The sequence below is a fragment of the Phalacrocorax carbo genome, chromosome 5 (genome assembly GCF_963921805.1).
Source record: "Phalacrocorax carbo chromosome 5, bPhaCar2.1, whole genome shotgun sequence".
Lineage (NCBI taxonomy): Eukaryota > Metazoa > Chordata > Aves > Suliformes > Phalacrocoracidae > Phalacrocorax > Phalacrocorax carbo.
In genome coordinates this window covers 58,989,812-59,016,755 of record NC_087517.1, presented here as the reverse complement: position 1 = coordinate 59,016,755, position 26,944 = coordinate 58,989,812, and the positions used below count along the sequence as shown (strand labels likewise).

At 39.2% G+C, this 26,944-nt stretch overlaps 1 protein-coding gene across 2 annotated transcripts in view; it reads left to right on the top strand.

Annotated features, from left to right (window-relative positions):
* DENND5A (DENN domain containing 5A) overlaps positions 1-26,944 on the top strand; it is a 74,333-nt gene that overhangs the window by 40,878 nt on the left and 6,511 nt on the right. Inside the window, exons 6-20 of one of the 2 annotated variants that reach the window (XM_064452684.1) lie at positions 4,101-4,418; positions 6,893-7,108; positions 7,837-8,071; positions 8,520-8,670; positions 9,325-9,418; positions 12,509-12,640; positions 14,151-14,303; positions 15,149-15,253; positions 17,500-17,584; positions 19,017-19,101; positions 20,107-20,235; positions 22,594-22,715; positions 24,631-24,776; positions 25,339-25,457; positions 26,630-26,811. In XM_064452684.1, the coding sequence (XP_064308754.1) occupies positions 4,101-4,418; positions 6,893-7,108; positions 7,837-8,071; positions 8,520-8,670; positions 9,325-9,418; positions 12,509-12,640; positions 14,151-14,303; positions 15,149-15,253; positions 17,500-17,584; positions 19,017-19,101; positions 20,107-20,235; positions 22,594-22,715; positions 24,631-24,776; positions 25,339-25,457; positions 26,630-26,811 (2,272 nt within the window). The remainder of the gene's footprint in view (positions 1-4,100; positions 4,419-6,892; positions 7,109-7,836; positions 8,072-8,519; positions 8,671-9,324; positions 9,419-12,508; positions 12,641-14,150; positions 14,304-15,148; positions 15,254-17,499; positions 17,585-19,016; positions 19,102-20,106; positions 20,236-22,593; positions 22,716-24,630; positions 24,777-25,338; positions 25,458-26,629; positions 26,812-26,944) is intronic. The other variant, XM_064452683.1, reaches the window with a different exon arrangement.

Sequence of the window (26,944 nt, the reverse complement as noted above, 5' to 3'; positions counted from 1 at the left end):
CCTTCCAGCCTGTGCACATCCTTTTTGTATAGCGGGGACCAGAACTGTACACAGTACTCCAGGTGTGGCCTGACAGGCGCTGAGTAGAGCGGGATGATGACTTCTTTATCTCTGCTGGTGATGCCCTTTTTGATGCAACCCAGCATCCTGTTGGCCACCTTGGCTGCAGCAGCACGCTGCTCGCTCATGTTGAGCTTTCCGTGCACCAGGACCCCCAGGTCCCTTTCCACAGAGCTGCTCTCCAGCCAGGTGGATCCCAGTCTGTGCTGCGCTCCCAGATTATGTTTTCCCAGGTGCAAGACCTTACACTTGTCCTTGTTGAACTTCATAAGGTTCTTGCTGGCCCACTCTTCCAGCCTATCCAGATCTCCCTGCAGAGCAGCTCTCTTTTCTGGAGTGTCTACTTCCCCACTCAACTTGGTGTCATCAGCAAACTTCATCAGGCTACACTTGATGCCGTTATCCAGATCACTTATAAAGATGTTGAATAACATTGGGCCCAATATCCATCCCTGGGGGACTCCACTAGTGACAGGTTGCCAGTTTGAGGAGGAGCTATTTACCACCACCCTTTGGGTGCGGCCTGTCAGCCAGCTCCCCACCCACTGCACAGACCACTTATCTGGGCCACAACACATTAATTTCTTCAGGAGGAGACTGGGGGGGACCGTATCAAAGGCCTTGGAGAAGTCCAGGTAGACAATGTCCACCGCCTGCCCCATGTCAACCAGGCAAGTCACTTTGTCGTAGAAGGCCACCAGGTTTGTCAAGCAGATCTGCCTTTAGTGAAGCCATGTTGGCTTTTCCCAATCATGTGCTTCATTTGACTTGTGATGGCCCCCAGGAGGATTCGTTCCATAACTTTCCGAGGGACTGAAGTAAGGCTGATGGGCCTATAGTTACCTGGATCCTCCCTCAAGCCCTTCTTGTAGATAGGGGTAACCTTTGCCTTCCTCCAGTCCTCTGGGACATCACCCGTTCTCCATGACTTCTTGAAGATTATGGAGAGTGGCCTTGCAATGATGTCAGCCAGCTCTCTCAACACCCTTGGGTGGATGTTGTCAGGGCCCATTGATTTGTAGGGGTCAAGCTCCTGTAGTAATTCATGTACTAACTCTTCCTTCACTGATGGTGGGTCGGTATTTGGATCAATTGGCAATTTTGTTCCCAAAGCCTGGGACCCAACAGTGTTGGTGAAGACAGAGGTGAAGAAGGTATTGAGGACCTCTGCCTTTTGAGCATCATTGGTGATTGACTCTCCTTTTCCATTTAACAGTGGCCTATGTTTTCCTTCTTTTTCTGCTTATGGTTGACATGTCTGAGGAAACCTTTCTTGTTTCCTCATGTTTTTTCACGTCTACAGCCAGTTTCAATTCGAGTTGGGCTTTTGCTTTTCTAACTGCATCTCTGCACACTCTGGCAATGCCCTTGTAGCTCTCGACGGATAATCCTCCACTTCTCCATCTCTGGTGTGCTTCCCTTTTGGATTTGAGTAGACCCAGGAGGTCATGGTTGAGCCATGGGGGCCTCTTGCTCCGCTTACTTCCCTTTCCTTTAAGGGGATAAACTGGCTTTGTGCTTCCAGTAGAGAGTTCTTGAAGAACTCCCAGCACTCGCTAGCTCCTTTATCTTCCATGGAAGCATCCCATCGAATCCCTCCCAACTGAGCCCTGAGTGAACTGAAGTTTGCTCTTCTAAAATCCAGAACCCTTGTGTTAGAGCTGACCTTCAGCACACTCAGCAGGATCCCGAACTCCACAGTATTGTGGTCACTGCAGCCAAGGCTATCACTAACCGAGATATTACAAAGCCGGCTTTCTTGGTTTGTGAATAGCGAGTCCAGCAGTGCCTCATTTCTGGTTGGCGCATCTAACATTTGTATTGGGAAACAGTCCTCTGTGCATTCCAGGAACTTGGTGGATGACATGCAAGCTGCCGTATTGTTCTTCCAGCAGACGTCTAGGTAGTTGAAGTCACCCATCAGGACTAGGTTCTGTTGGCCAAAAGCTTGCTTTAGTGCCCCAAATATCGCTTCGTTGGCTTTGTCATTGTGGTTAGGAGGTTGATAGCAGATGTCCACTGTGAGGTCCTGCTTGGAGATGACCCCTTTGACTTTAACCCAGAGGCTTTGATAGAGCAGTTGCAATCACCATAGTTGACTTTGATACATTCAAGGTTTTCCTTAATGTACAGTGCAACTCCCCCACCTCTTCTACCCTGCCTGTCCTTACAAAAGAGCCTGTAACCGCCCATTGCAATCCCCCAGTCATTTGAGTTGTCCCACCATGTTTCAGTTACTCCTATGGTGTCATACCCTTCTGAGTGGGCACGGAGCTCCAGTTCCTCCTGTTTGTTTCCTAGACAGCATGCGTTTGTATACATACACTTGAGGTGATTACTGTTCTGTTTCACCTCTTGGGAGACAGCTAAGGAACCTTTATCACCACACTGCTTGGCCTGACTTACTCCCCTGTTGGATGTGCTGGTGTGAGTGTTTTTGGAACAGATCCCACCCCCCAAGTCCTTCAGTTTAAAGCCCGCCTCACCAAATTAGCCAGCCTACTGCTGAAGATTCCCTTACCCCTTTTAGACAGAATATGTCCAGGGAAATTCTGCTTTAAGAATTACAGTGGCTTTTTTTAAATTTTAACGTTGAGTTTCAAGAAATCATACACAACAGATATTTGTGTTTTAGGGAGAATTGACATTTTAACTCTGTTCTGCAGAAATGCCAAGAGAGCTAAATCTGTCACAAGCATTCAGTGTATGTTTTCACATCAGTTTAGTTAAATGAAGGGGTCTCATCAGGCACAGCTTATTCTGGTCTACCTAGTCAGTCCCACAGCAAAATCCTACCAAAACTACTTTGTCCTTACTGATGCTTCACTGTTTGTGTGCATTGCTCTAATTTCAGGAATTGTCTATCACTCATTCAGTGTGAGGTTAATCTCTTCCAATTCTTTTTTCCTGTTAAGTTGTGAGAGTGCTTTCATCCTTCTGCACTTACTGAATCATAAGAAATAACTAGAGATCTGTTAGTGCTCATGAATTGATATGTATTTTTGCTGCAAAGCTATAGTGAAACCTGAGTTCAAGTGTGCCTCTTAGAATAATGTGATGAAGCTAGGTTGAAAGTACCCCATAATCTGGGTGAAGGGATTTTTTTATACAGAAGGCTAAGTGACAGTCCACGTTAATTCCTCAGTGAAGAAAAACTGAAATGCTTCTACAGAAGAGCAATGTTCTTCTGTATGCTTAACTTTCCAAGCAGATTTCACACATGAATGGGGTTCGTGCTGTGAAGTATGTAATTATGTAATGTTAGGAAACCATTGGTTATATATTTTGCAATGCAGAAGCCTAAAGGGGAAACGCCCCAACCAAATATAAGGTGAGGTAAATCCTTGAAAGATGCATAGCTTCTTTTGATGTTGCTGTGGAAGCCACATAGGGGTGGGTTTTGGTTTTTTTTCCTCTTGGTCTTTTTTGATGGTAAATGAGATAGAGATTGGAACAGGAAAACAGAATTTAAACTAGTTCAATTAATTTTTCCCCTTGGAAACAAACTTCTAAACTCATTCAAAGAATTGCCTTAGTTCTCAAGTTGCTTACAAAAAAGAGAAGATAACTTTATTGCAGCTTATGTAATATTAGTACACCTTTTAGAATGGAATTCTCCAAATCTCGTACAGGAGTGGATTGATAATCTGAGCAACAGGCAGTCACCTGCTTACGTATGCACATGCATAAAATAATGTTGAAAAAAAATCCCGTTGTTAAAATCTAGCTGTATGTGTATGACAAAATTCACCCATCCATACCTAACACATGTTACAATCTCTTTTGTACCTAGTAAACAACCTTAGAGTCGTCTTTCTTAGTTATCTCCTTGAAAGACCTGGAAATGTAGGCCTTGTGCTGCTTTCTTCAAAACCAACTAACCAGTTCACTTATGGTTGGGGCAAGTCTGTTTACAAAATAACCAAACAAATGCAAATGTATTTGAAGCTTTTAATAGGTGCAAAACCCAAAGGCAAATAAAACCTGACCCTTGTGCTTAGTGATATTGTAATGGTATCCTGTTCTAAATTAAATCCCAGGCTAACCTGTGCTTTGTGGATGTAGACAACCACTTCATCGAGCTGCCAGAAGACTTACCCCAGTTCCCAAATAAACTTGAGTTCATTCAGGAAATTTCAGAGATACTAATGGCTTTTGGAATTCCACCTGAGGGAAACCTTCATTGCAGTGAAAGTGCCTCCAAGATGAAGAGCCTCAGAGCATGTGACCTGGTTTCTGATAAAAGAAACGGGAACATAGCAGGATCACCTTTGAATTCCTATGAGCTGCTAAAGGAAAATGAAACTATTGCAAGACTCCAAGCACTTGTTAAGAGAACAGGTGTGAGTCTAGAAAAGGTAAGCTATGAAATTATCTGCATGCTCTCTTGACCTGCAGTAGCAGGTGGTCTGAACTCATGGTTTTATCTGGGATATAGTGTATTTTCTTCACTGTAGCTGGTATAGTGCTGTGTTTTGGATTTGGTATAAGAATAATATTGATAACACACGGATACTTCAGTTGTTGCTAAGTAGTGCTTACACTAATCAAGGACTTTTCCAGCCTCCCATGCTCTGTCAGGTACAGGAGAGGCCGGCAGGGGAGGGGCCACAGCCAAGAGAGCTGATCCAAACTGACCAAGGGGATATTCTGTACCATTTGACATCATGCCCAGCATATTAACTGAGGGGGAGTGAGCAAGCAGCTGTGTGGTGTTTAGTTGCTGACTGGGGCTAAACCACAACATGGTCCAAAGGCTCTGTCTTTGGTAGAAAGAACTTTATGTTAATATGTTCACAAACCTTGTGGACATCTGTAGAGACAAGGTCAGGCCTGGGGGAGGGAGGAGTGGGATTTAACTCCACAACATCTAGGGAAACCTTTGGCTATCCTCCTAGTGTTTCTTTGCCAAGATAATGTGTTTAAAAATACACCTTGCCTTGCTTATTCTTGGTTTTAAGATTTATTTTAAATTTACACCACTTATGACTTATGTGACTAAAACTGACATCCAGATAATCTTGAAGTTGGAATCCAATGTTTTTGTAGGTATCTTTCTTGTTTTGTGTAGAATATGTATAATTTCGCTTGTATATAATATGCTGGGGTACTGTGATGCTTTTTTGCCGATTGATGTTGTGAAGTGCGTTAGTGTCTGATTCCCAGCAAGTGAATGTGCACAGGTCATGGTGACCCTGGTTGGATATATTTGGGCGATCAGAATTGGGGGGAAAAAAGTTGTTGCCCTTTTTGCAGAAAAGGTATTACCTGATAGACCACTGTGGGTTTTTTGAGCCTTGTGGAATGGAGTGAAGATTTTCTCAGTAGAGATTTTATTTCTTGCATGTTTAAATTATCTTGACCAGTTCTTCATTGCTGAGTCTGATTCCTACCCCATGTGACTGTAACTTGGGCTACAGGTGGGGCCAAACAGAGACAGAAATTGCATGACCTGCAATAGGGTGGGGAGGGAGCTGCAGGGAAGTTACATGAAGAAGTGTTTGGTTACTAGGCAGTATTAGATGCTCAAATCAGCTGTGTTCCTCTTCTAAGGTTTTTCTTTTGCATTGTTTTCTTCTTGTTCAGGGGAAAATTGGTAAGAAGCTTTTGTTCTTTTGCTGAGTGGATTGGGAAGTGATGGGAGCAGTACAGGCCTTTTTAATTTCTTGTAAGTTTTTGCACATTTGGGCCTTATCTACTCTGTGTTCTCTTCCATAGTTAAAGTCCCATTTTACTGCTTTTTTAGTTATGATGGGAGTGTATAAGTTAACTGTCAAAATTTTCTAAAATAATTAAATAATTAAAAACCCCCACTTAATCCCAAATACCCAATTAATGGAGAATGTATAGATGCCAAGTGCTACTTATGGGATGCATTTAGAAGAACTGGCAGAATAGCAGAGCTCTCTCTGACAGAGAGCATGGCTGTAGGATGCTATTTATAGTTGGCCTTGGACTGCTATAACCAAGGTGCTTTAAGAAGGATGGGACAGCTGCAGCAACTGCATCATTGTGCAGATGTTTTAAGTTCTAGGTATTATGTCTAACTATGGTGGTGCCTCATATAATAATTAACAAATCAAGGGGTAGAAAACACGTATTCAAAATAGTTTATGACTACGTGTGATTTTCATTTGGGGTTTTTTTCCCCTAGATATTAAATTCCTATCAAAACTAATAGGAATTTAAAATGTGAATCTCATATTGCTGTTTTCATAAACTTAGCCAAGGTATTAAATGAAAATGAATTTTATTTCATTGAAGATTACCCTGGGCTCTGTAGTGATGAATTGTGCATTACACTACTAAGGAATTAGGTTAAAGGAAATTGGCTATTAGACACGGACAGCTTCTTTTTACTGTGTGTTTCTGTCTTCATTTGAAAGCTGGTATGTATTGAACTGTAACAGTACTAAGTCTGGACTTGTATTACAACAGATGGAAATATGTATTTGCCTGATATGCGGGGGTAGCAAAAACCCCTAAAAAGCCTATGCAGGTGGTTAAAGGGTAAAAAAAAAAGTAAACTAAGTATATGGCGTATGTGGGCATTTATATGGTTATCTGTCTTTTTGAATCTAATGTGTATCCAGTGCAACCAGTACTAAAGTAGGTTATGGTTTATTATTGAAATGAGAACTTTTATAGTCAAACGTTTCTCTCTAGATTTTTTTGATGTTGCTGTTTTATTACAGTGCTTGAAACTAAGTAATTTTTTATTGGAATGCTGACTTGAGGAGTAGCAGCTGAATGGCAGATTAAGATCTTGTATACCTGGAATACCTGACAAAGCAACAGTACAAATTTTCTCTGCGTTCCCTTACTTTCTCAGCTGGGGGTGCGAGAGGAGACCAGTAGCAAAAAGGATCTTAAGATTCAGTGTGACGAAGAAGAATTCAAGATTTACCAGCTGAATATTCAAATCCGTGAAGTTTTTGCCAACCGCTTTACACAAATGTTTGCAGATTATGAAGTATTTGTCATTCAACCCAGTCAGGACAAAGAATCTTGGTTCACAAACAGGGAACAGATGCAAAACTTTGATAAAGTAAGTTGTAATAAGAAGATATGTCAATGTGAAAAGTAAAACAGTGTTTAAACCTAAGACATTGTTTATTGGGCCATAAAATGGAGAACAGTATTTTCAGTACCTTAAATTTCAGTGTTCCCAAAAAAAGTCAAATCTTTTATATTATGTGGCAAAATATATACATACACACACTTAGAGAGATGAAGCCATGACCCCACACAATGTGTACCAAATGTATCCCTAGCTCTTTTCTAGGGAAACACAAGACCCAGTTCTTCAAATTTTACAACTGTCTTCCTTACTGGAGATGAGATATTTGTCAGCAGGATATTTCACATGGGTGAAGATTATGTTGCAGCACTGTCTGCTCAAATGCTGATTCCCATCAAATAGTATGAAAAGATTCTCATCAACTTCATAAGCTTTGAGCCCAGCCAGAAGTACATAATATCCACACCTGTGGTGCTGTTGTGGTTTGCTGGGATTCTGCTGAAACTTTTAGAAAATTAAGGAAATGCTAAAATCACAGTTTAATAATTATTGTGCTATATAGTAGGTGATTGTCATGAAACTGAATATTTCATATAAACTGCCTGTTTTAGAGGTAGAATTGGTGTGTGTAACAAAACTAGGCTTTAAGTGGCACCAAAGCATTCCAATACATCCTTGATGAGAAAAATTGGTGCTTTTGGTGGATATATCTCTCTGGAGACTCCCAAACACCCTTATCTCTTCTTGTCTAATAGGCATCATTCTTGTCGGACCAGCCTGAACCTTACTTGCCTTTCCTCTCGAGATTCCTGGAGACCCAGATGTTTGCATCTTTTATTGACAATAAGATTATGTGCCATGATGAAGATGATAAAGACCCTGTTTTGAGAGTATTTGATTCTAGAGTGGATAAAATTAGGCTGCTAAATGTTAGGACACCAACTCTGCGCACATCTATGTATCAAAAGTGTACAACCATTGATGAGGCTGGTAAGAGTAATAAGCCACTTTCTTGACACTTAAGAAACTACTAGTCAGTGCTGTTTGTTGCAGACATTAGGTTAAAGTTAAGTAACAATTCATGCTTTGAAGCCTCAAAAAAAAAAAGACAAAAAAGCTGAGGTGTAGAGCTTAAGTGGGGAACTAAATGTTATATAGGAAGCTGAGCTGAGATGAAATTAATGTAGTTTAATTGAACTCAGCTGTGTTCCTGCATGCTTTGTGTGAAAAATGTTTAAGCTTAAGATGAACATTTTTTTCCTTTTTGGTTCAGTTCTTTGATATTTAATAAACACCTGTATATTTGTATCTGTTGGGCTCCATAAGAAACTTCCACCTCCTCTCTTAAATTTGAGATCTGCTTTTAGTTGAGGCTGTGTGATTGTAGAAACAAGTCTGATTGACATCTTTAAAAAAATTAACTTTCTTACTATTTCAGAGAAATCTATTGAATTAAGGCTAGCAAAAATAGATCACACTGCAGTTCACCCACACTTGCTGGACATGAAAATTGGACAAGGGAAATACGAGCTTGGATTTTTTCCCAAGCTTCAGTCTGATGTTTTATCCACTGGACCAGCTAGCAACAAGTGAGTAAGCTAGGATAACAGGTGCTGGATCTTGGCGATATCTATAGAATGGTACTAATACCAGAAAGCAAATTCAGTATGGTGTGGTGTTTTTTTTTTTTAAAGTGAGAACAAATCAGATGATGTGGGTGGGTGTGTGTCATGGTGGTTTTTTTTTTGTGTGACCTTTTTTTTTTTCTTCTTTTTTAAATCTGGACCTCCAGAAGCAAACTGGCTTAAGAAAGCCCTGTTATGTTTAATGTTATAGTTGATGTACTTTGAGTTACCTGTAATTACTGTTGAAATAAAAGCAGATCTCATTATTGGATTTCAGTTGAGAGCTAAGAAATATTTTAGTATCTTCTTATAAAAACCTTGAAGGAAGAGGAAAAGGTATAAATTGTAACTGGATATCATAAAAAATGGGAAAGTACAAAGCAAGTGTATGTGTATTTTCTGAAACCCTTTGGTTGCCCAGTGTTGCATTCTTCTATGGAGATTTTTTTTTGTTTGTTTTTCTACGGAGATTTTTTGTGTTTGCAGCTACGCTTTGTCTGATGTAATTGATGTCAACATGTTCAATACACAATAAGACAGAAATGTCTTACTTCCCTCATTGCTGCTTCCTTTCACCTAGCTCTTGACATTTGTTTAATAATATTCCTCTGTCTGTAGGTGGACAAAGAGAAATGCTCCTGCGCAGTGGAGGCGGAAGGACCGACAGAAGCAACACACAGAGCACCTGCGTCTTGACAATGATCAAAGAGAGGTGAAAACTGTTCAACTCTAGAGATCTGATTTTTTTTCTCCCCTAATTGCCTGAATAATGCTCTGTAGCCTTTATGAAATGTCTAGACAGTTACTTGAAGTCCATCTCTGCCCTCCCTTATTTGTATTTAATGCAAATGAAGTTCCTGGTTCTTAGCAGACCAAAAATACTTAGTTTTCTTTTTCTAAAAGTTATGCCATTTTTACCCCCTCTCAGGACAAAATTATTTCATCCCATGTGTAGGAGAGTTCCCTGAGAACGTATCAAAAGCTTTAAAGTTTAAAAATAAAAAAGGGTGTGGGGGGAGGGAGGAATTAATCTTAAACAGTTTTTAGCCATCTATTTCCTGTCTCTAACTTAGTCAACCTATGCTTCTTTTGTATATTTGATGGAGGAAAGATAACCACCTCCAGAGAGTGATTAATTTCATCCTAAAATCAGAAGCATTGCCTTTTGGACTTGCCTTTTTTCTTCTGTAGACCATAAAAGAAGTCTTAAGGTGGCAGATTGACACACAACCTCAGGTTAAGGTGGGAATGTGAACCCCACGCATACTGTCGTGTCTGCCTGTTTTTGCACAACAGTCTGCTGATTTACCCACCTTCTGAACTAATAACTTCTCTCACCAGTGCTTCTACAGCTGACACAGTTAGTCTTTGTGGTGAAGGGATTTTGAAAGATCTGGGTGATATGAACTAATTACAGTACATTGTCTGATTCATATGATACAGACTGCAAACTGTTACACTGGCTGTTGATTTACGGGTAATTCCAAGAATAATCTGGTTTAAAATACCAGAATTCATTTTTTTTTTGTTTAGCATCCTCAGAGCTTTACCTCTGTTTAAATGTATGTTATTTGTTGAAGACAATATTCTCTCGCCTTGTTAAATATCTTCAGAAAAGCTTCATTTGGCATTTCAGAGTAGTCTTGTGTCTGTTAGGATAATGTTGTCAAAATCAAGTATCTTTGTCCAGTTCATTCTTTTATGGTAGTGATGAGTTTAATTGCCTTTCCAGTGTACTCATTTCCAGAATTTTCTCATTGGTTTGTTAAAATTTTGTTGAAGTACAGTGTCGTCTATAACCATGTAATAGAAGAATGGCTGCATAATAAAAAAAGCGTTGAATAGTTTCTGGCTTTGATGTGTTCCATATGCTTAGATAACTCTAAAGTACTTTTTATTTAGAAATAACAGAAGTGAAGAATATTGATTTGTAACCTCATAATTACTTTTAACAATTATGGTGTTTAGCATGTGTAAACTTCCGAGATTTCAATTAGGTAATTACAAAGGGAAAATTCTACCTTTAGTGTCTGGGGGTTTTTGTTTGCTTTGTTTTTTAACTGACTCTTTACATGTTGATTATCCTATAGGAGTTATTCTGTCACACGAGGCAAATAATTTCTGAGGAATAAAAATTACAAATACATGCTCAGTTGAAGGTACCAACTGCCAGGGTAGTCTGTGCTGGTGTTTTAGGGTTCTGTGCTGTACCTTGTTGATGACATAATACTGATTGGACATGAACCCCCTTTCCCAGGTGAACCAGAGGCTTTCCTATTAAGTCTGAAAGAATGGGGAGGGAGCCTTTCTGAGATGAAGACTGGGCATCAGGCTGAGCTGGGGGCAGTGGTTTCTAAATGCAGTGTTGTGAGTTTTAGACAAATTGAAGCTTTGGGGCAGCCAACAAAAATCTCTGGAATTGAGACTTTGTGGCTTTTAACTTGCAAATATTTGTTCCCAGTGGAGGGCAGAGTTTACACCAATCCAATGATTGAACACCATATTTTCTTTTTTCCTTTCAACTTCATTACTTATGATTTTATTGTTATGTTGAATACTTGGGAGTTCTGCATTGTGTTATATCTTCACTCTTTTCCTTTTCTGTTTTGCATGCTTGCTTTTATTACTTCATATGTGCTTATTACTTTCACTTTACATGGTCTGCTTGGCTTTTTGCTACCAACTTGTCCTGCCAGCACCTGGACTTTTCCATGTCAGAGCTTCAGTTGCAGTTATGTTTAGACTGGGACCAGCATGATTGGCCCTTCATGCCCTCTCTAAAATCTGTGTCAGAGCATTATCTGGTATGTCTAATGCATAATATAACTGTAATCATAGTTCTGGATACAGATGCATAATTAGATATATATATATATCATAGCTCCTTAGTGCAAGGCTGATGGCGAAGGTGTGGTTTTCCCTCTTTGCAAAGATGGGATCATGTTTGATAAATCTGACTATTCATTGAATTTTCAGTTGGTCATTATTACAGCGTAAGCTAGAGAAGCTACATATTAATCTGAAATATGTATTAATCGTGAATATTCTGTCAGTGCCTATACAGAACTTTATCAGTTAGGCATGCCCCAACCAATCTGTGATCACTTGTCTTTCTAAACATTTGTCAAATTGTTCTTGTCTCTGAGGTGAAAACAATGGCAACTCCTTGATGGCAGTAACAGGAGCAGAAAAACTCTTTCAAGTAGAGTGAGTTCAGGAAATTATTTTGCTCAAAAAGGCAGATGGTTCACAGCTGAGAGCTGTTAGCAGCATTTTGCAGCTGCTTCCTGAGAGGCTGAGAGGGTGGGTAAGAAACAGGAGATCTGTAAGACTCTGCAGGGCATAGCACAGATCTCAGGTGTTGTCAAGCTCCAGGCAAAGTTTTCTACCAGTCCCTATGTAGACCAGTCTCCCGTTTTAGTAGTATTGGTCTGTGTAATTATTACAAACTTTCGTTTTATATAAAAAACTAACAAGATAAATCTCAGTGGTAGAGGACATAACTGAATCTCTATGCATCTAAATAACCTTGGCAGTTTGTATTGTGTTTTTGTTATTCAGCAGTGTGTGTTCTAATACTACATAGGCAGAGTAAATGGGGATTTGACCTCCCATGCTATATTGGGCTGAGGTGTCTCAGCCCAATATAGCACTGAATATTAAAAGGGGCCTTTTCTGAAAGGGGATCTGATTCTTCTCATTGCACGGGGTGGGTCATAAAGATAAGTTTATCCTTTTCTCTTGGCACAGTAGTCTCACTTACACTTTTGTCTGTGTTTGTCAATTTTCTACCCCAATACAGAAGTATATCCAAGAAGCCAGGAATCTGGGCAGCACTATTCGGCAGCCCAAACTGTCTAACCTCTCTCCATCGGTAATTGCACAAACAAACTGGAAGTTTGTAGAAGGCTTGTTGAAGGAATGCCGAAATAAGGTAATACAGAGAATATATCTGTTGCCTTGCACTTCGTATCCATCATTTACAGACCTGTTCTTGGCCAGTATGTTTGAACCCTGCTCTTCTGCCATCTGTTTTTGCTTCATCTGTGTAAAGATTTTTGCATGGTATCCGTATAAAGATTTTTGCATGGTAGTGAAAAATTCATTAAGAGATAATGTACTTAGAAATTCTGCAAAGAGTGGAAACTTTATCAAGCAGATTTCTGGTAGAGAATGTAAAATGATAGAAGGAGATTGAATATTGATAGGTTTTTACTATGCTGCTACCCGTGTCTATTATAGCGTATTTTAGTAATCACTAATGAGACTATACTATTTCAACAAGGGTGATTATTCTAAAAGAGGAGGTTGTGGTAAAAATGCAGGAGCTTTTCTCATAACTAAAGGAAGTGGGTTAACAAAGTTCTGAAATGTAAGTTTTCAAGCACTTAATGAAGAAATTTGGCATTAGTTTGTAGACGTGCTTCACCACTATACATTTGACAATATGTTAATCTGAATTATACCAATTTCATACAACTTCTTGTAAAACAGTGTTTAATACAGGCATCTACTTCTGATTTCCCTGTCATTTTCTGTATGTATGAAACTGTCCAAATAATCCCCTTCACTTAATAGAGGCATATGACAGTGAAAATCCTCGAAGATAGACTTGACTCTTTGAGTGTGGGAATGCAACTCTAGGGAATGCAGTGAGCCTGCAGTTAGCAGAGAAAGAAATTACCAGGGGAGGTGAGGAGGAGGAGAAACAGAGACAGCCTTCTTCATCTCAACTAAGACAGGGCATAGGTGCCTTGGGTTATTACTCATTTGAGGGCTACTCCAGAATAGCAACAACAATGGATTGTGTAAGAGATGAGCAGAAGTGATTCCCTAGTCATTTCTCCCTCCAGGTTGCTGTATGATGAATATATTGTGACTGGGAGACCGTACTTTAAGAGTTGGTGAGAGCTTTGTTGACCAGTATGAAATTGTGCACAATTTAAGAGTGTGGTTTATTGGGAAAACTTGAGATGCATTCCAAAATGAGTTTACTTTAAATGCAAATACCCTTTTGACAGAGCAGGGTCTCACAGGAATGACATATCCCCCTGGTACTTGGAAGCACTTGTGCATGTCCACCTCCCCTGTTTACTGCTCCCAGTCCAGCACTCACCAGGCTTCAAGAACACCCAAGACCTGTGTTGCAGGGCCTTGCTGCTAGGCCTGTAGCTTGTCACTGTGGGGCCTGCTGTTCCTTTTGTTGGGATTACTCTGTGAAGGTTTATGTGCCTATTGAAGTGATCAACACTGGTGTTGCCATGGTTTGAAAAACAGGGATATAAGAAATGCAGTCCTGCACTAGCTTCAGACGTACTGGATACACCCAGTTATTCTGCCATATCTTTGCTATTGGGTGCTTCCCTGATGATTATTTAAAAAGTGTAAGTGATCTTGGAAGTTTGTATGGGAAGAATTAACTCTCTTGCCCTGTCCTTTTTCAGACCAAGAGGATGTTGGTTGAAAAAATGGGTCGAGAAGCTGTGGAGCTAGGTCATGGTGAAGTGAATATCACAGGTGTAGAAGAGAATACTCTGATAGCCAGTCTGTGTGACCTCTTAGAAAGGATATGGAGCCATGGTCTACAAGTCAAGCAGGTGAGGCACAAATATTCCTGTATGTTGCAGAGCACGCTTTCCTAAAGTCATGTTATGCTATTCCTCTCTCTGCTTTCAGAGGATACTTTTTGTGTGTATAGAAGCGTTAAAATACTTGTGTCCCCTCCGCCAGCCTTTTTTTATGTCAGTTACTGCCCCCTCTTCTCTCTCCACTTTTTGCTCTGGGGTATGTGCAAGTGCACATGTAGATGTGTTTTGTAGGTGACTTCTTGGAAGGCTTTTCCTGTTTAACCTGGGGTTTTTGTTTGGTTTGGTTTGTGGGTTTTGGTGTTGTTTTTAATAGGGTGGTAAATAAAACTATTTCTGTGTTCTTAATATTTCCTTTATTGAAGTTGGATAAGCTATAAGGCAGTATACGCTAAAGATGCTGTTAATGGGATATGGTATGGGGAATTTGTTTTCATGAGGATAATTTACTTTTAAAAAGTGAAGTCTTGCTATTTTGGTTCTTCTTGAATGATGTAGGGATAGTTAAGTGATGTTTACAAGATCACTAGTTAGAGGTGGTGTTTTTCATACAAAATTAATAATTGTTTATCATGCTCTTCTGTTTGGAGTCACTTGTGGGACTAGATGGAGTTTGGAAGGCCTTTATCCTTTTTGCCTCCATTGTACAAAGGAATAGCAAGAACAATGAGGATTATAACTTTTTTAAAAGAATGTGCAGAATAAATGTACATGATCCAGACAACTATAATTCAGTATCTCTGTTCCCAGCACCCAAGCAGCAGTATTTAAATCTGCTCTCCTTCAAACTATATAGCAGTTCTCTATGTGAAGATTTATCATGTGATTCTCTCCCTTCCCTCTTGTATATCACTTAGGATAGAAGCTGTACTGCTTTCGTCTTAGAAGACAGAGCATCAGCATACTCTGCTTCAACTCAGATTTGGGCCTTTCAGACCACCAGACGGCCAACCCTACATAAGGTTAATGCTTTGGATTGATTGCAGATGTTGGCAAACAGTGCTGAATGGTGGAATAAATAGAGTGGTGGAATATAGTAGAGGCCTGATGGAGGAAGTGCAGTGCATCTCATATTATGATCCACAGTTTAAAAAAAACCAAACACCACCACCAATTCTCTGTGTGCTCTGGCCTTTATTAAATATGCAAAAACCTGCTGTTTTATACATCTATTTTATTTTTCAGTAATAAGCCAAGGAAGACTCTTCTTTCTCAATTGACCATAGTAATGAGAATGTCTTTCCTTCCACCAATCCCTGCTTTTACCTCTTCCCTGCTGATGAACCTTGATAGTCCTATATTAGCTACCAACAGATTCCTCCACATGCAAAGTGAATCTACACCTTCCTTTGGCCGGACCAATGCAGTAGAGTTGTCCAATATAGGGTCTAATGACTGAAGTAGTCTGAACTTTCAGAAGGCCTTGGCCGTTGCCAACGGGCCCTTGCCCGTTCTCTGTCCCACTGCTTTCCTTAGGCTGTCTTCTTTTCCCCTATAGATACATCTTGCATCATCATTGCTATTTGGTGAAGTTAAAGGAGAGTAACATGATGGTAAAGGAAGTGGGCAGATGTATACTGCATGAGTTCTTGCATTCATCATTATTGTTGACATCTATTTGCTGCAGGATCCTTTGTTTGCTGCTTTATGCTGCAGTTCTCCTTGCCATGGCAGCTAGTTGCTGAACACTAGACTGTGTGTGCATGTGTGTGTTTGAGAGAAATGCCTTTTTGGATGTAACTGTTCCCTGGTTGATACTTTTCATGCTGTCTTCTTATGTTTTTATAAGACTTGCAATGTTGGCTTTCCATGTTGGATCTGTCAGGTACACACATGAGCATTGAACTTCTGTGGATTTTTTTATCTTCACCACTGAATGCATATTTTTAATAGATTTATCTGAATACAGAGTTTACAGACACTCTAGGCCTTATCTTCTAGAGGAATGCCATTTCTGGAGTAATGCCTCGTGGTTGTTAGTTCTTTATGGCAACAGTAGTGAGCTATAGGATTGAAGTGTTTAGAGATTTTTAAAGATAGTTTTAAAAAAAAAAATCAGCATTGAACCATGATTACTGCACTGCCAGGAAGCCACTTACATGATTTTAGATTACGTTGATAGTGCTGAATTGACAACTGTTGCTTTACAGTCATGGTTTCATTCTGCACAAAGTTGTAAGTAAAAATGTGGCTTTATAATATAACTGCTTTTCTGAAATGCAGAATTGCTAGATCTTTACTGGGATTTCAAGCTAATATAATAATTTACGAAGATGATAAGTAATACCAATTAATTTTCTCTATAAGTAATTCCAATTAATGTGTGGGAGAACCACTGTTCAATTACTGCTGCCTTTCTGTGGCTTTGCAGGCTTTGGTTTATCATGCAGAATATTTTAGGATGAACCTATGAATATTTTTCGTTTGCCAGCAAAAGATTTCCTCACATGCTGCTTTAAGCCACCAGAAGTTTACAAAAGCAGCATAATGAGCAAGGTGCACCTTGTAACAAAATTTGACGGATTTATCTTGGCCTAAATAGTACATCCTAAATTTTAGCTTTTAAGTTGGTTTTAAAATGTGTAGAGCTGGAGTATTCTTGCTGATAAGCTTTCATTGTCCTGTTTGTGTTTTGGGTTGTCTTTTCTTACTGTGTTTGTGGTTATCCAAGTCCTTTGCTTGATGAAATTGAGGGGGCATCTTTTGAAGTTTTGAAAACTGAAAGCATGCACCTATAGCCCTGAATTACCCTGACGAGAACAAGACTTGGTCTAGGTATGAGATGTTTTACTCAGACTGGCTCTGTTTCTCCTGACATTTCACTGCTGGAGGGGCAGGGAGGGAAAGACACATAGTAAATGTTACAGCCTCAGACATACAACTCTACTCACACCTAGTGTTTTACAAGCCTGTAAATGTTTTCTTGTCATGTTAAAGAACTATGAGAAATGAAGTTCAATTGACGTTTTCCTGTTACCAGAATCATTAGATCCCAATAGTTTGACTTTTGCTTTTCTTTCTCGACCTCTTTACAGCTCCTGAGCACCTCCAACTTGTGTGTAATCTTTGGTTTTTACCAATTAATTTATAGGGAGAAACATATTTGAAGCAAGTTTTTGTTACGGCTGGTACTATCAATAATGATTGGAACTTTTTTTTTTTTAATTCAGGTGGTAGAGATTTCTTTAATATTTTTTTTTTATTTTAGGGAAAATCTGCTTTGTGGTCTCATCTGTTACACTACCTAGAAAACAGACAGAGAAAAACTACATCAGGCAGCTTCAGTACCTCGGGTAAGATCGGCTTCTGCTGGGAGATGATGATAAACTATGAGTAAGAGCTGCCTGCAGATTTGCACCAAACAGCAATTGTTTCCTTGGAAATATCCTTCATTCAATGAGACTGAATCAAGTATTCTATCCACTACAGAATTAATATGGACCTGGTGTATTGTCTCATATATTTTGTGAAAAATAAACTTGTTTGGATTGAGCCCACTTGTTTGGGTCTGGTATCAGACTACTGTAGTAGTGAGATACCAGAAATATCTGTTGTTTCAGAAATAGGCTTTAAAATGGATTGCTCTGATATACCATCCCCCATATGACACATAGTCATTGCATGACTGGCAAAGCATATTTTGTTACGGATGGGGGTGGAAAGCAAGTATAAGCATATAAAATTGTGCTGTACATCCTGAAGTTTTACATTCTCTCTTGAAAAACAACTGAACAGTATGCTTCTTGTTTAAAAGAAAAGGACATTAAAAAAATACAAAAACCCACTGAATAAACATAATTTAATTTTTGTTATATCAAGTGTTGCAGTAAAAGTATTATTGCACATAAGATCCACTAATTATCTGTTTCTAAGGTTATTGATGTAATTTTTAAACACTACTTCTTGTGTCAGATGGGGGCATAGGGTATAACTTTGGAGTGAACAATGGGTTTGGGGAAGGCAGTGAGTGCCTTTTTTAATTATATGTATTTAAAGTTGCTGTAGTCAAAGACCTGAGCATTACTAACATGCACAAAGCTTTGTAAGCAATCAGAACCAAAGATTTGGAAAGTATTAAGGTCTCCTGAATGTCACTTGGTCCATAGTGTTTTTCTGTATCAGGCTGAAGTTAAAATCGGTTTTATGCTTTCTAACTTGGGATTGAGGGCAGGGACTGTATTTAATATACAACTTGATTTTAGAGTGGAGTTTGAAAGATAAGAGTAGTAATATTGCTTTTAAAAACCCCAAATGTGCTATTTTAAAAAGTAGTGGTGTTACAGGAGGGTTCAAAGTGGTAGATTAGTTAAGCATATGATGTGTGGTGTACTGAGTAAAACATGTTGAACACTGTTTTCTGGTGTCAACAGTGCCAGTCAGTTTTATTATGTAGAAAGAAAATAGGGTAGTCTGTAGAAAATAATACTTGATTACTGTATGTCTTCAGCCATTTGATGTCATACTGATTTCAGCAGAATCTTAAGCTCTAAGTACTAAGAATTCATGTGTTAATGCTCAGTGTGTGCTGATCTGCCTAACCATCTGTGTAGCATATTAGATTTTCGTGTCATTTGAAGTGGAAATATACCACATTATCTTCACAAAGCAGTGAGTCACCAATAACACAAGAGTGCAAGTTGGTGTTAATTCACCTTCTTTTTATATTGATTTTTAAATTTTCAGATGGATTTCTACTAACAAGAAATTCTGTTCTTCCAAATCTAGGAATACTTCTTGATTCAGAAAGGAGAAAATCTGATACCAGTCCAGCCATGTCACCTCTTAGAATCTCTCTCATCCAGGATATGAGGTGAGTTTAAACTACTAAAACCAACAGAGAAAACCCATGAGATTTGCATACTTGTGTCTGTGTATAATGTGTACTGTACAGAAAAGTCTGTTACATCAGGAGGGAGAGGTGGGGAAGAAACCTGCTGAACTGTTTTAAAGTATATAGTGCAACCTTTTCATTCACCTTTACAAAAAATTTTTGTACTGAGCAGATTTATATTGTCACAGCTGCTAGCTTATAGAAATACCCTGACAGGGTTTTCATCTTTTTTGAAGTATTCTGTATTGTTTTATTTCCTCAGAGATATGTGTGTAGCATATGTATTTTCCCAGTCATTGCCAAGTTGGTACATAGCTCTGAGCTCATTCTTGCTTCTCAGTGACGAAAGTGGTTTAAAGAACTTGTTTGATCTAAAGAATGGTTATCTAATGTTGAGTACTGTAGTGTGAATAAAACTATAACTTCTGCTCAGTGCCCTTTTTTCAGGGCATTAAAAACAATATGCAGAACTTCTGAATTAGTTTTGAAAGGGTTTTTCTTTCCTCCTTTTTCCGTACCATTGTCTAATTTTTTCAGTGGGGAGGAGTGAATTGAAGATTTTTGAGGGGCATGCTTGTCCATTCAAAATACATAATTTGTGCCTTGTGTGCAAGAAAAGCTACTACTGAGCAGGCAAAGATACTATTTAATTTTCCGAAGCACTCAGCCATAAATATTGCAGTGATAAGGTCCAGAATGATTCTTAAATCATGTAAGGCAATAGGCCTTGTTTAGAATTTTGTAAATAGGGCACTGCATTGCAGATATTTCCTTTTCAGGCTCCTATTCTTTTTCAGCTAGATACACAAGGAATTCAGATACTGCTGAATATTAAGGTGGTCATTCCTCTTTTTCCAGTAGTTTGCCTGATATTTTGCATTCTTGGCAAAACTCCTTCTTCAGCCTAGCTTGGTTCAAAAGAACTGTCACACTTTGAAAATACTGGGCACTGGTTTTTTGTTTTGTTTTGTTTTCTCTTTTCAGGCATATCCAGAACATTAGTGAGATCAAAACAGATGTTGGCAAGGCCAGAGCTTGGGTTCGTCTCTCTATGGAAAAGAAGTTGCTTTCTAGGCATCTAAAACAGCTGCTTTCAGATCATGAACTCACAAAGTAAGATGATTTATCTTGTGCAAAGCTTTTTAAAATTAAGCCTGTTGTTTGACTTCAAAAACCTGGAAGTGCCTATTCTTCCATCTGCTTTGCAGTGTGCAAAAAGGGTAGAACAAACTAGCCTTCCAAGTGTGTCTCTGTACCTGTGTATTGAGCTATTTGGGCACTATGATTCAATACTGGTGTTCTTTAGATAGAGAATCAGTCTGTCAGCGTAGACTATCTGCCACTCTGCAGTGAAATTTTCAAAAATTACTAGGGGTTAAATGAAACGGGGCATAAGTCCAAATGCCACTAGTTAGCTGAGTCAAGCTTTTTATCTTGGCCCCTGGTTATTGTAGGATATTTTGTTTTCCTTGGATTGTTTGTGTGTTTTTGTAATGCATGACAAAGTGCAGCTTACATCCTTGTATGCAGTTCTGTCATGATACGAAGAGTGTAAAGGCACACATACAGATGTGTTTCTGTGGCTCTCGTTAGAGTGACTCCAAGTGACTGTTCCTTAGCTTCTCACTTCTGTCTCCAAATCTGAGATGTTCTTGTAACTCTTTTCAGTGCCATGTAAAATAATGTAAATCAACTTCTGGTGAGGTTTAAGAGAGCAGATGAATGGTGTACATGCAGTACCTTGAAGGTGACTAGGAAGGCTGTGATGATCAGTTCTTGCATCTCATTTTGGGGCAATAAGCTCAAGATGAGGTCTGGTAATCTTTCAAAATCTTCCATTTAAACCTTTCAGAGCACGATTGTCCACATCTCTAGATCAAACTGATTGTGTCTCAGCTTTATTTGTCCTCACCCACACAGTAAAGGTTTTGCATTTCTAGCCTGCTTAAGAACACAAGGCGAGTTGCTTTTGTAATAGTCAAATATCTGCTATTATGATCCATTTTTTTGTTTCTGTTACTTCTCCTAAACATTTTAAAATATGTGACTTTCAATTCCTGTATATGAAGTCATAAAAAAAATTATTAAAAGACCCAACCATTGAGACCCAAAATGCTATTTAAAGAGTAATTGAACTATGCAAAGAAAATGGGAGAAGTATATAAAGTATGGGGGGGAGGGGGATGTAAGTGAAGAATGAAGACTTGAACCTGGATAGAGTTCCAAATACTGCTGGCTTAAAGTCTGTTAAAAATACTCTGTGCTAGTGCTTCCTAAAAGTATGCATCTTGAAGGGCAAAAGGAGAAATGCTAAGTACAAGGACCTATTTAGTTGGTGATGTCCAGAGCACATGTGCATTATATTATCTTTGTAAACATAAATAATTATTTTGTAAATAGCTGCACAAATTGGAAAACAGGCCATATGTAATACGATTTGTTTTAGGAGTAACAACTTGAGGTTTGTTTAGTGTAACCTGTGCAGAAAAGAAATGCATTGCTGATAAGGTTGGATATACTGTTTACTGTGTAGAAATCAAAGGTTCTCTTGTATGGGCCCAGGTAATTGTAATCAGCTTTAACTGAAGACTTCTTTCTGGAGACAGCTTAAGCTATGCTGTCTACTTTTCTTTTCCTCTCCTTCTATCCCCACCACCCTCTAAGAAATGTCTTCCCTTCTTCAATCCCTCCAAACCATAACTGCTAAATTATTTAAGATTTGCTTTTTATTGAATTATGTTGGACTTACTGATGAAGCTGTGGCCTTCCAACAGTAAGTAAGGAAAAGCTGAAGGACAGGGTGAGGACAGCCGATAAATCTACCTGTATCTCTAAATTAAGGTTAGGCCTTTCCAGTGAAGTCAACAATCCAGATCAGATTAAATTTAGCAGTGCTTGTCTCCTGCAGAACAAGTGCTGAGAGAAGACTTTCCACATAGCATCGCCAACACCCCCACTCCCCCAAAAACCCAAAACAAACAAAACCAAAACCAAAACCAACCCAAAACAAAACAAAAAAGACCAACCAACTCTCTTAACACAGGCCAATGCACTGTTCATTTATCAGACAGATTCTGGTCCTCTAGAACAGAGGGAAACAGCAGCAAAAATATGTTTAAAATCACATGGACAAAAGAAGTCAGAGATTTTTTTCCAAGGAAGTACAAAAGTCCTTTTTGCATCTTTTGGTGTGTTTTTGGGTGGGAGAAGACCCTTAGACCACCCCAAACCTTGCATTTTCAGGAGTGAAAAATAGTGTGAAATTTTAGACTTGATGCACTTGGGCGACTTCAGAATCACAGAGTGTTGACGTATCTTGGCACATTAAATACTGTTGGCTCTACCAGTATCACTTGTCATTTGTAATTGCTTCCATATTCTTCATCGTTTACCTAATAAATATGTATAATAGCAAACATTTCACTGAAAGCATCTTGTTACTATGACAGATTATTTGTTTTGCTTTGTCAGAAAACTCTACAAGCGTTACGCATTCCTTCGCTGTGATGATGAGAAAGAACAATTCTTATATCATCTCCTGTCATTCAATGCTGTTGATTACTTTTGCTTTACCAATGTTTTCACAACAATCTGTAAGTATTTGCCTTCCCTGGAACTCTGATTTCCAGATTTGGTTGAGTCCTTATGCAAAATTCTAAACAGCTCTGAGCAATATACCTTAATGTAATTGTTCTGCTTTCCTCCTGGTATCCATCTGTGTATGCTGTATCGCTATTGCTGTGATCCTGTCTGGTAGGCAGTAGTGTCTGCATCACTAAAGGCTTTTGTTTCAAATGTGATAAAATTGGGCAGCTTTAATCCTTTTAGTTGGGGGAGAGTTCTCACCAGAATATTTTGTGGTTGGCTTGTTTGCATCATGCTAAACAAGAAGAGCATGGATTGTCCATTATCAAGGTAAGAACATTAACTTAACACACGCTAGGCCTACTTTGCCGCATGCCTGAGTTTGGGATAGCAATGAAGTGCCCATTGAGGGCTGCACCAGAACTCTGCAACACATTGAAGTACCTCCCCTATCCCCCCCCCCCTTTTTTTTTTAATAAAAAAAAAAAAGATGCCCTAGAGAAACTCTTAACCTGTTGTTGCTAATGCTTAAACGTGTTACAGAGTTCTCATGTGTTTCTGTGCCTTCTGCCACAGGACCTCACTAGTAAGGCAGAATAAGGCAAGGCTTTAGCAAGGCTTATAAAAGACGGGGTGGGTTTGTGTGAGAGGACCCCTCTGACCCCATGGTAGGAGCTACTCTTGGTGGTAAGTAATGATCCATATTTGTGTGTATGAAAGACAAAGTAAGCAGATGTTTAAGCAAAATAGTCTTTGGTTGTATTGTGGGCAAGGTCTAGACAGTGCTAAAATCTGGTCTGCTGGATGCAATTAAATTGTCACTTACTTTAAGACTATCAGCACAGAAAATAAAAAGGGAAACATTTTAATTCATTCTTAAATGCTATGAGCATCAAGCTTTTAAGAAAATCCAACCACCAAATGCTTTCTTGAAGGCACTGACAGCTGAGGATACGTCGAGGGAGAAATGTATTAAAACCCTCAGCTGAAAAGCCCTAACTATAATCCATTTATGTACTATAAAAGAAGGGCAGATTGCCAAGAAACACAATGACCACTCAGATAATTGGATTTTGTTATGAAAGTTTGGTTAATAGGGGGCTGTGCATGATATGCTAGGCAGTTGAAGAGCATATGCATTTCCTCAGGAGCACATGCCGCCTCAGTCAGAGAAGGGTCAGTAACTCAGGTGATAGTACATTGAATTAGTGGTAAACCAGGGGACCAGGAAGTGTTTGAGCTTGTGTGTGGTGCCAGTTAGAGGGGGAAAAAAGTTGTTTGCTCTCTTTAAAAACAAGAAGTCTTACAGTTAGCATAAGTGAGAACAACATGGTACAGAGAAACTTGCGGCATTACAGTGTATTTTCACTGAATTTGTTCAGCCACAGTAGTGAATGCTGCTGCAAGCAAGCCCTGCAAACAAAGGCTTCGGTTAGTCATTGAAAAGGAATTGGATTCATTTGTCTAGTGTGCGTAATGCACACAACAGCAGGCATTTAGGAGTTGAGCATTGAGTTGCATGCTGAGCTGCAACGTAGGTCTGGATACATTAATATTTTGTCTTTACTTCCTCAACTCGAAGTTGGGGACAAGTAACTATCTTCATGACATGTTTTGAGGCTGGTAAATGAAAAATTATTATAGCCACATGAAGGCACTGTCCCATCCATATTTCTTTTTTCATTTGACAGTATTTTGCTATCAGTTCTGCTTCTTAATGACTGCTATGTGTACACTTCATGATTGTCAATCAGTGCTTAGTGTGCAAATGTTAGCATGATTAAATAGCAGCTCTGATGTTGTTTTAACATTTCATGGTATTGCAGTATTATTTTATGACGTCTTTCCCCCCTTTCTTCACTAAAGAGGTTATATAATTATCCTTCTTCATTTTTGAAGTGTTATTTCTTCTTGTGTTTGCAGTGATACCATACCATATATTGATTGTTCCTAGCAAGAAACTTGGTGGCTCAATGTTTACAGCCAATCCTTGGATCTGTATCTCGGGAGAACTGGGTGAAACAGGAGTCCTGCAGATTCCCAGGAATATATTAGAAATGACTTTTGAGGTTTGTATTGCTTGATACAAAAAATGCTTTGGATGTTATGGTTGTTCAGTTTTAATTTCTTCCCTTGCTGTACCATCTTGCCATACATTTCGTACCTTTAGTCTATGTGGTTACTTCCTGTGCCTGTACATAGCAAATTTAATCTATATTTAATAACATGCAGAGCAAAATGACAAATCCTTAGTGCAAGGATGGACAAGACTGTCTTTATATTACGACTTTGTGCTGTAATGGTGGGAGGTGTCATATCCTCTTCTGTTTGAAATAAAGAAGTGATTCTGCTCTGATTTTTTGTGTGCACACATTGGGGAAAAATTAATTGAAAAATCTGGTTCAACTGATGTTCTCTGTGCTTGTCAAAATAGTATTTAACAAAACAGAGCAAACAAAACAAAATAAAGCAACGTACCCCTAAAAAGCCTAGAATCGATCATGCAGTCAGAAAAGGAGAACCACATTTCTGATTCCCTGTCTGAGCAAGCTCTCTAACAATTCATTCCTCTAACGTGCTGCGCTTTTTTGTTAGAGTTTACTCTGACAAACTTATTTGTTTAATTTGCAGTGCCAGAACCTGGGAAAATTGACCACAGTGCAAATAGGACATGATAATTCAGGGCTGTATGCCAAGTGGCTAGTGGAATACGTTATGGTCAGAAATGAAATAACAGGGCATACTTACAAGTAAGTATCATCCTGACATTTCATTTGGGTAAGTAGAATTTTTTGCGGGGAGCTGGCACAGTAGGGCTTGTTTGATTAGAAATGTCTTACCTCCTAGAACTCAGTGTCTACAGCTGCCAATACCTGAAGGCGTAGAAAGGTCATTTGGCTTCTGGCATTAAACAAGTCATGATTCTTAACAAATTAAACAGAATTTTCAGTTTGCAGATGCTCATGTCTAGCCTCCAAACATTGGTGGAGAAGATGAGTTGACTGTTACACATCTTAAAAATAATGTGCCTTCAGCTCAAGGAAGAAATAGCAAGTTAGAGCTTGCTGCTTACCAAATATGGGTGGTATTTTGTATTAAGGCTGAATGCTCTAGGTGTTATAGAGAGATCTTTGGACACAAGCTGGAACACAAAGGCTTATGAGTTAGAGCCTGTGTTTTTACAGTGAAAGTAAAGGAACAAGATTTACGGTAAGAGTTAAATTTGAGTTAGGTATAGCATAGTTTGCTGCTCTGTCCTTTGTTTAGAGAAACTGTCAGGCTCGTGTTGATGACGAATTGGTGGGTAAGTCTCCATGCCAGTTTGTAATTAAACGAAGAGGCAAGATTATATTTTGGGGTGCTGTTCAGTTTTCTGATTAAGCTGATTAAACTGACATCAACGTTGGTTCATAGAAAGTGATAATGAGCAAATGAGCACGTGTGCTTTCTAGTGTCTGATTTTAATATCCCAATTTTGATAGATGTATTTGTGTTTTGGCATTTATATGTTTGGGTTTTTTTGTGGCTGGCCTGCTATGTAATATGTTCAATGAAAGCATAGGTGTATTTCACCACCCATCTATAGTGTGGAGTGGGTCTGCCCATTCTGCCTCTTTTCCTCTGCAGCCCTCAAATTATGTGCTACCTATAGGACCCAAAACAAAATTCGCCACTCTGTTTTGCAGATCATCTAGTGTGACATTTAGCACAAACCTGGAACTGAAAAGCTGTTTTACTTTTGCTCCCTCTGCTGGTGAAAGCCAAAACCAAGACTTTGTTTATTTGTTGCTAGATGAGGGAAGTACTTCTAATAACTATACTAGCAGAATTTGGGTTTTGTGCAACTGCAGTTGAAAGTCTTTGGCATAGAATTGAATCTGGGTTAAAGCACTTGATCCAAATATCTCCTTTATCTTCTTAGGTTTCCCTGTGGAAGGTGGCTTGGAAAGGGAATGGATGATGGCAGCTTAGAGAGGATCCTGGTGGGAGAGTTGCTGACTTCCCACACTGAGGTTGATGAGCGGCAGTGCCGAACCCCTCCTTTGCAGCAGTCACCAAGCATGATCAGAAGATTTGTCACTATATCACCAAACAATAAGCCAAGTGAGTGGTCACGGATGACTCATCTTGTACTGTTCTGCATCATCACCTGAGGAGAGGTGCTTGCAAACAGAACTGTAGGTTTTCTAGTATTTTAGAACTGTAGCTTGGAGAGGACCTGTGAAACTCACTTAGC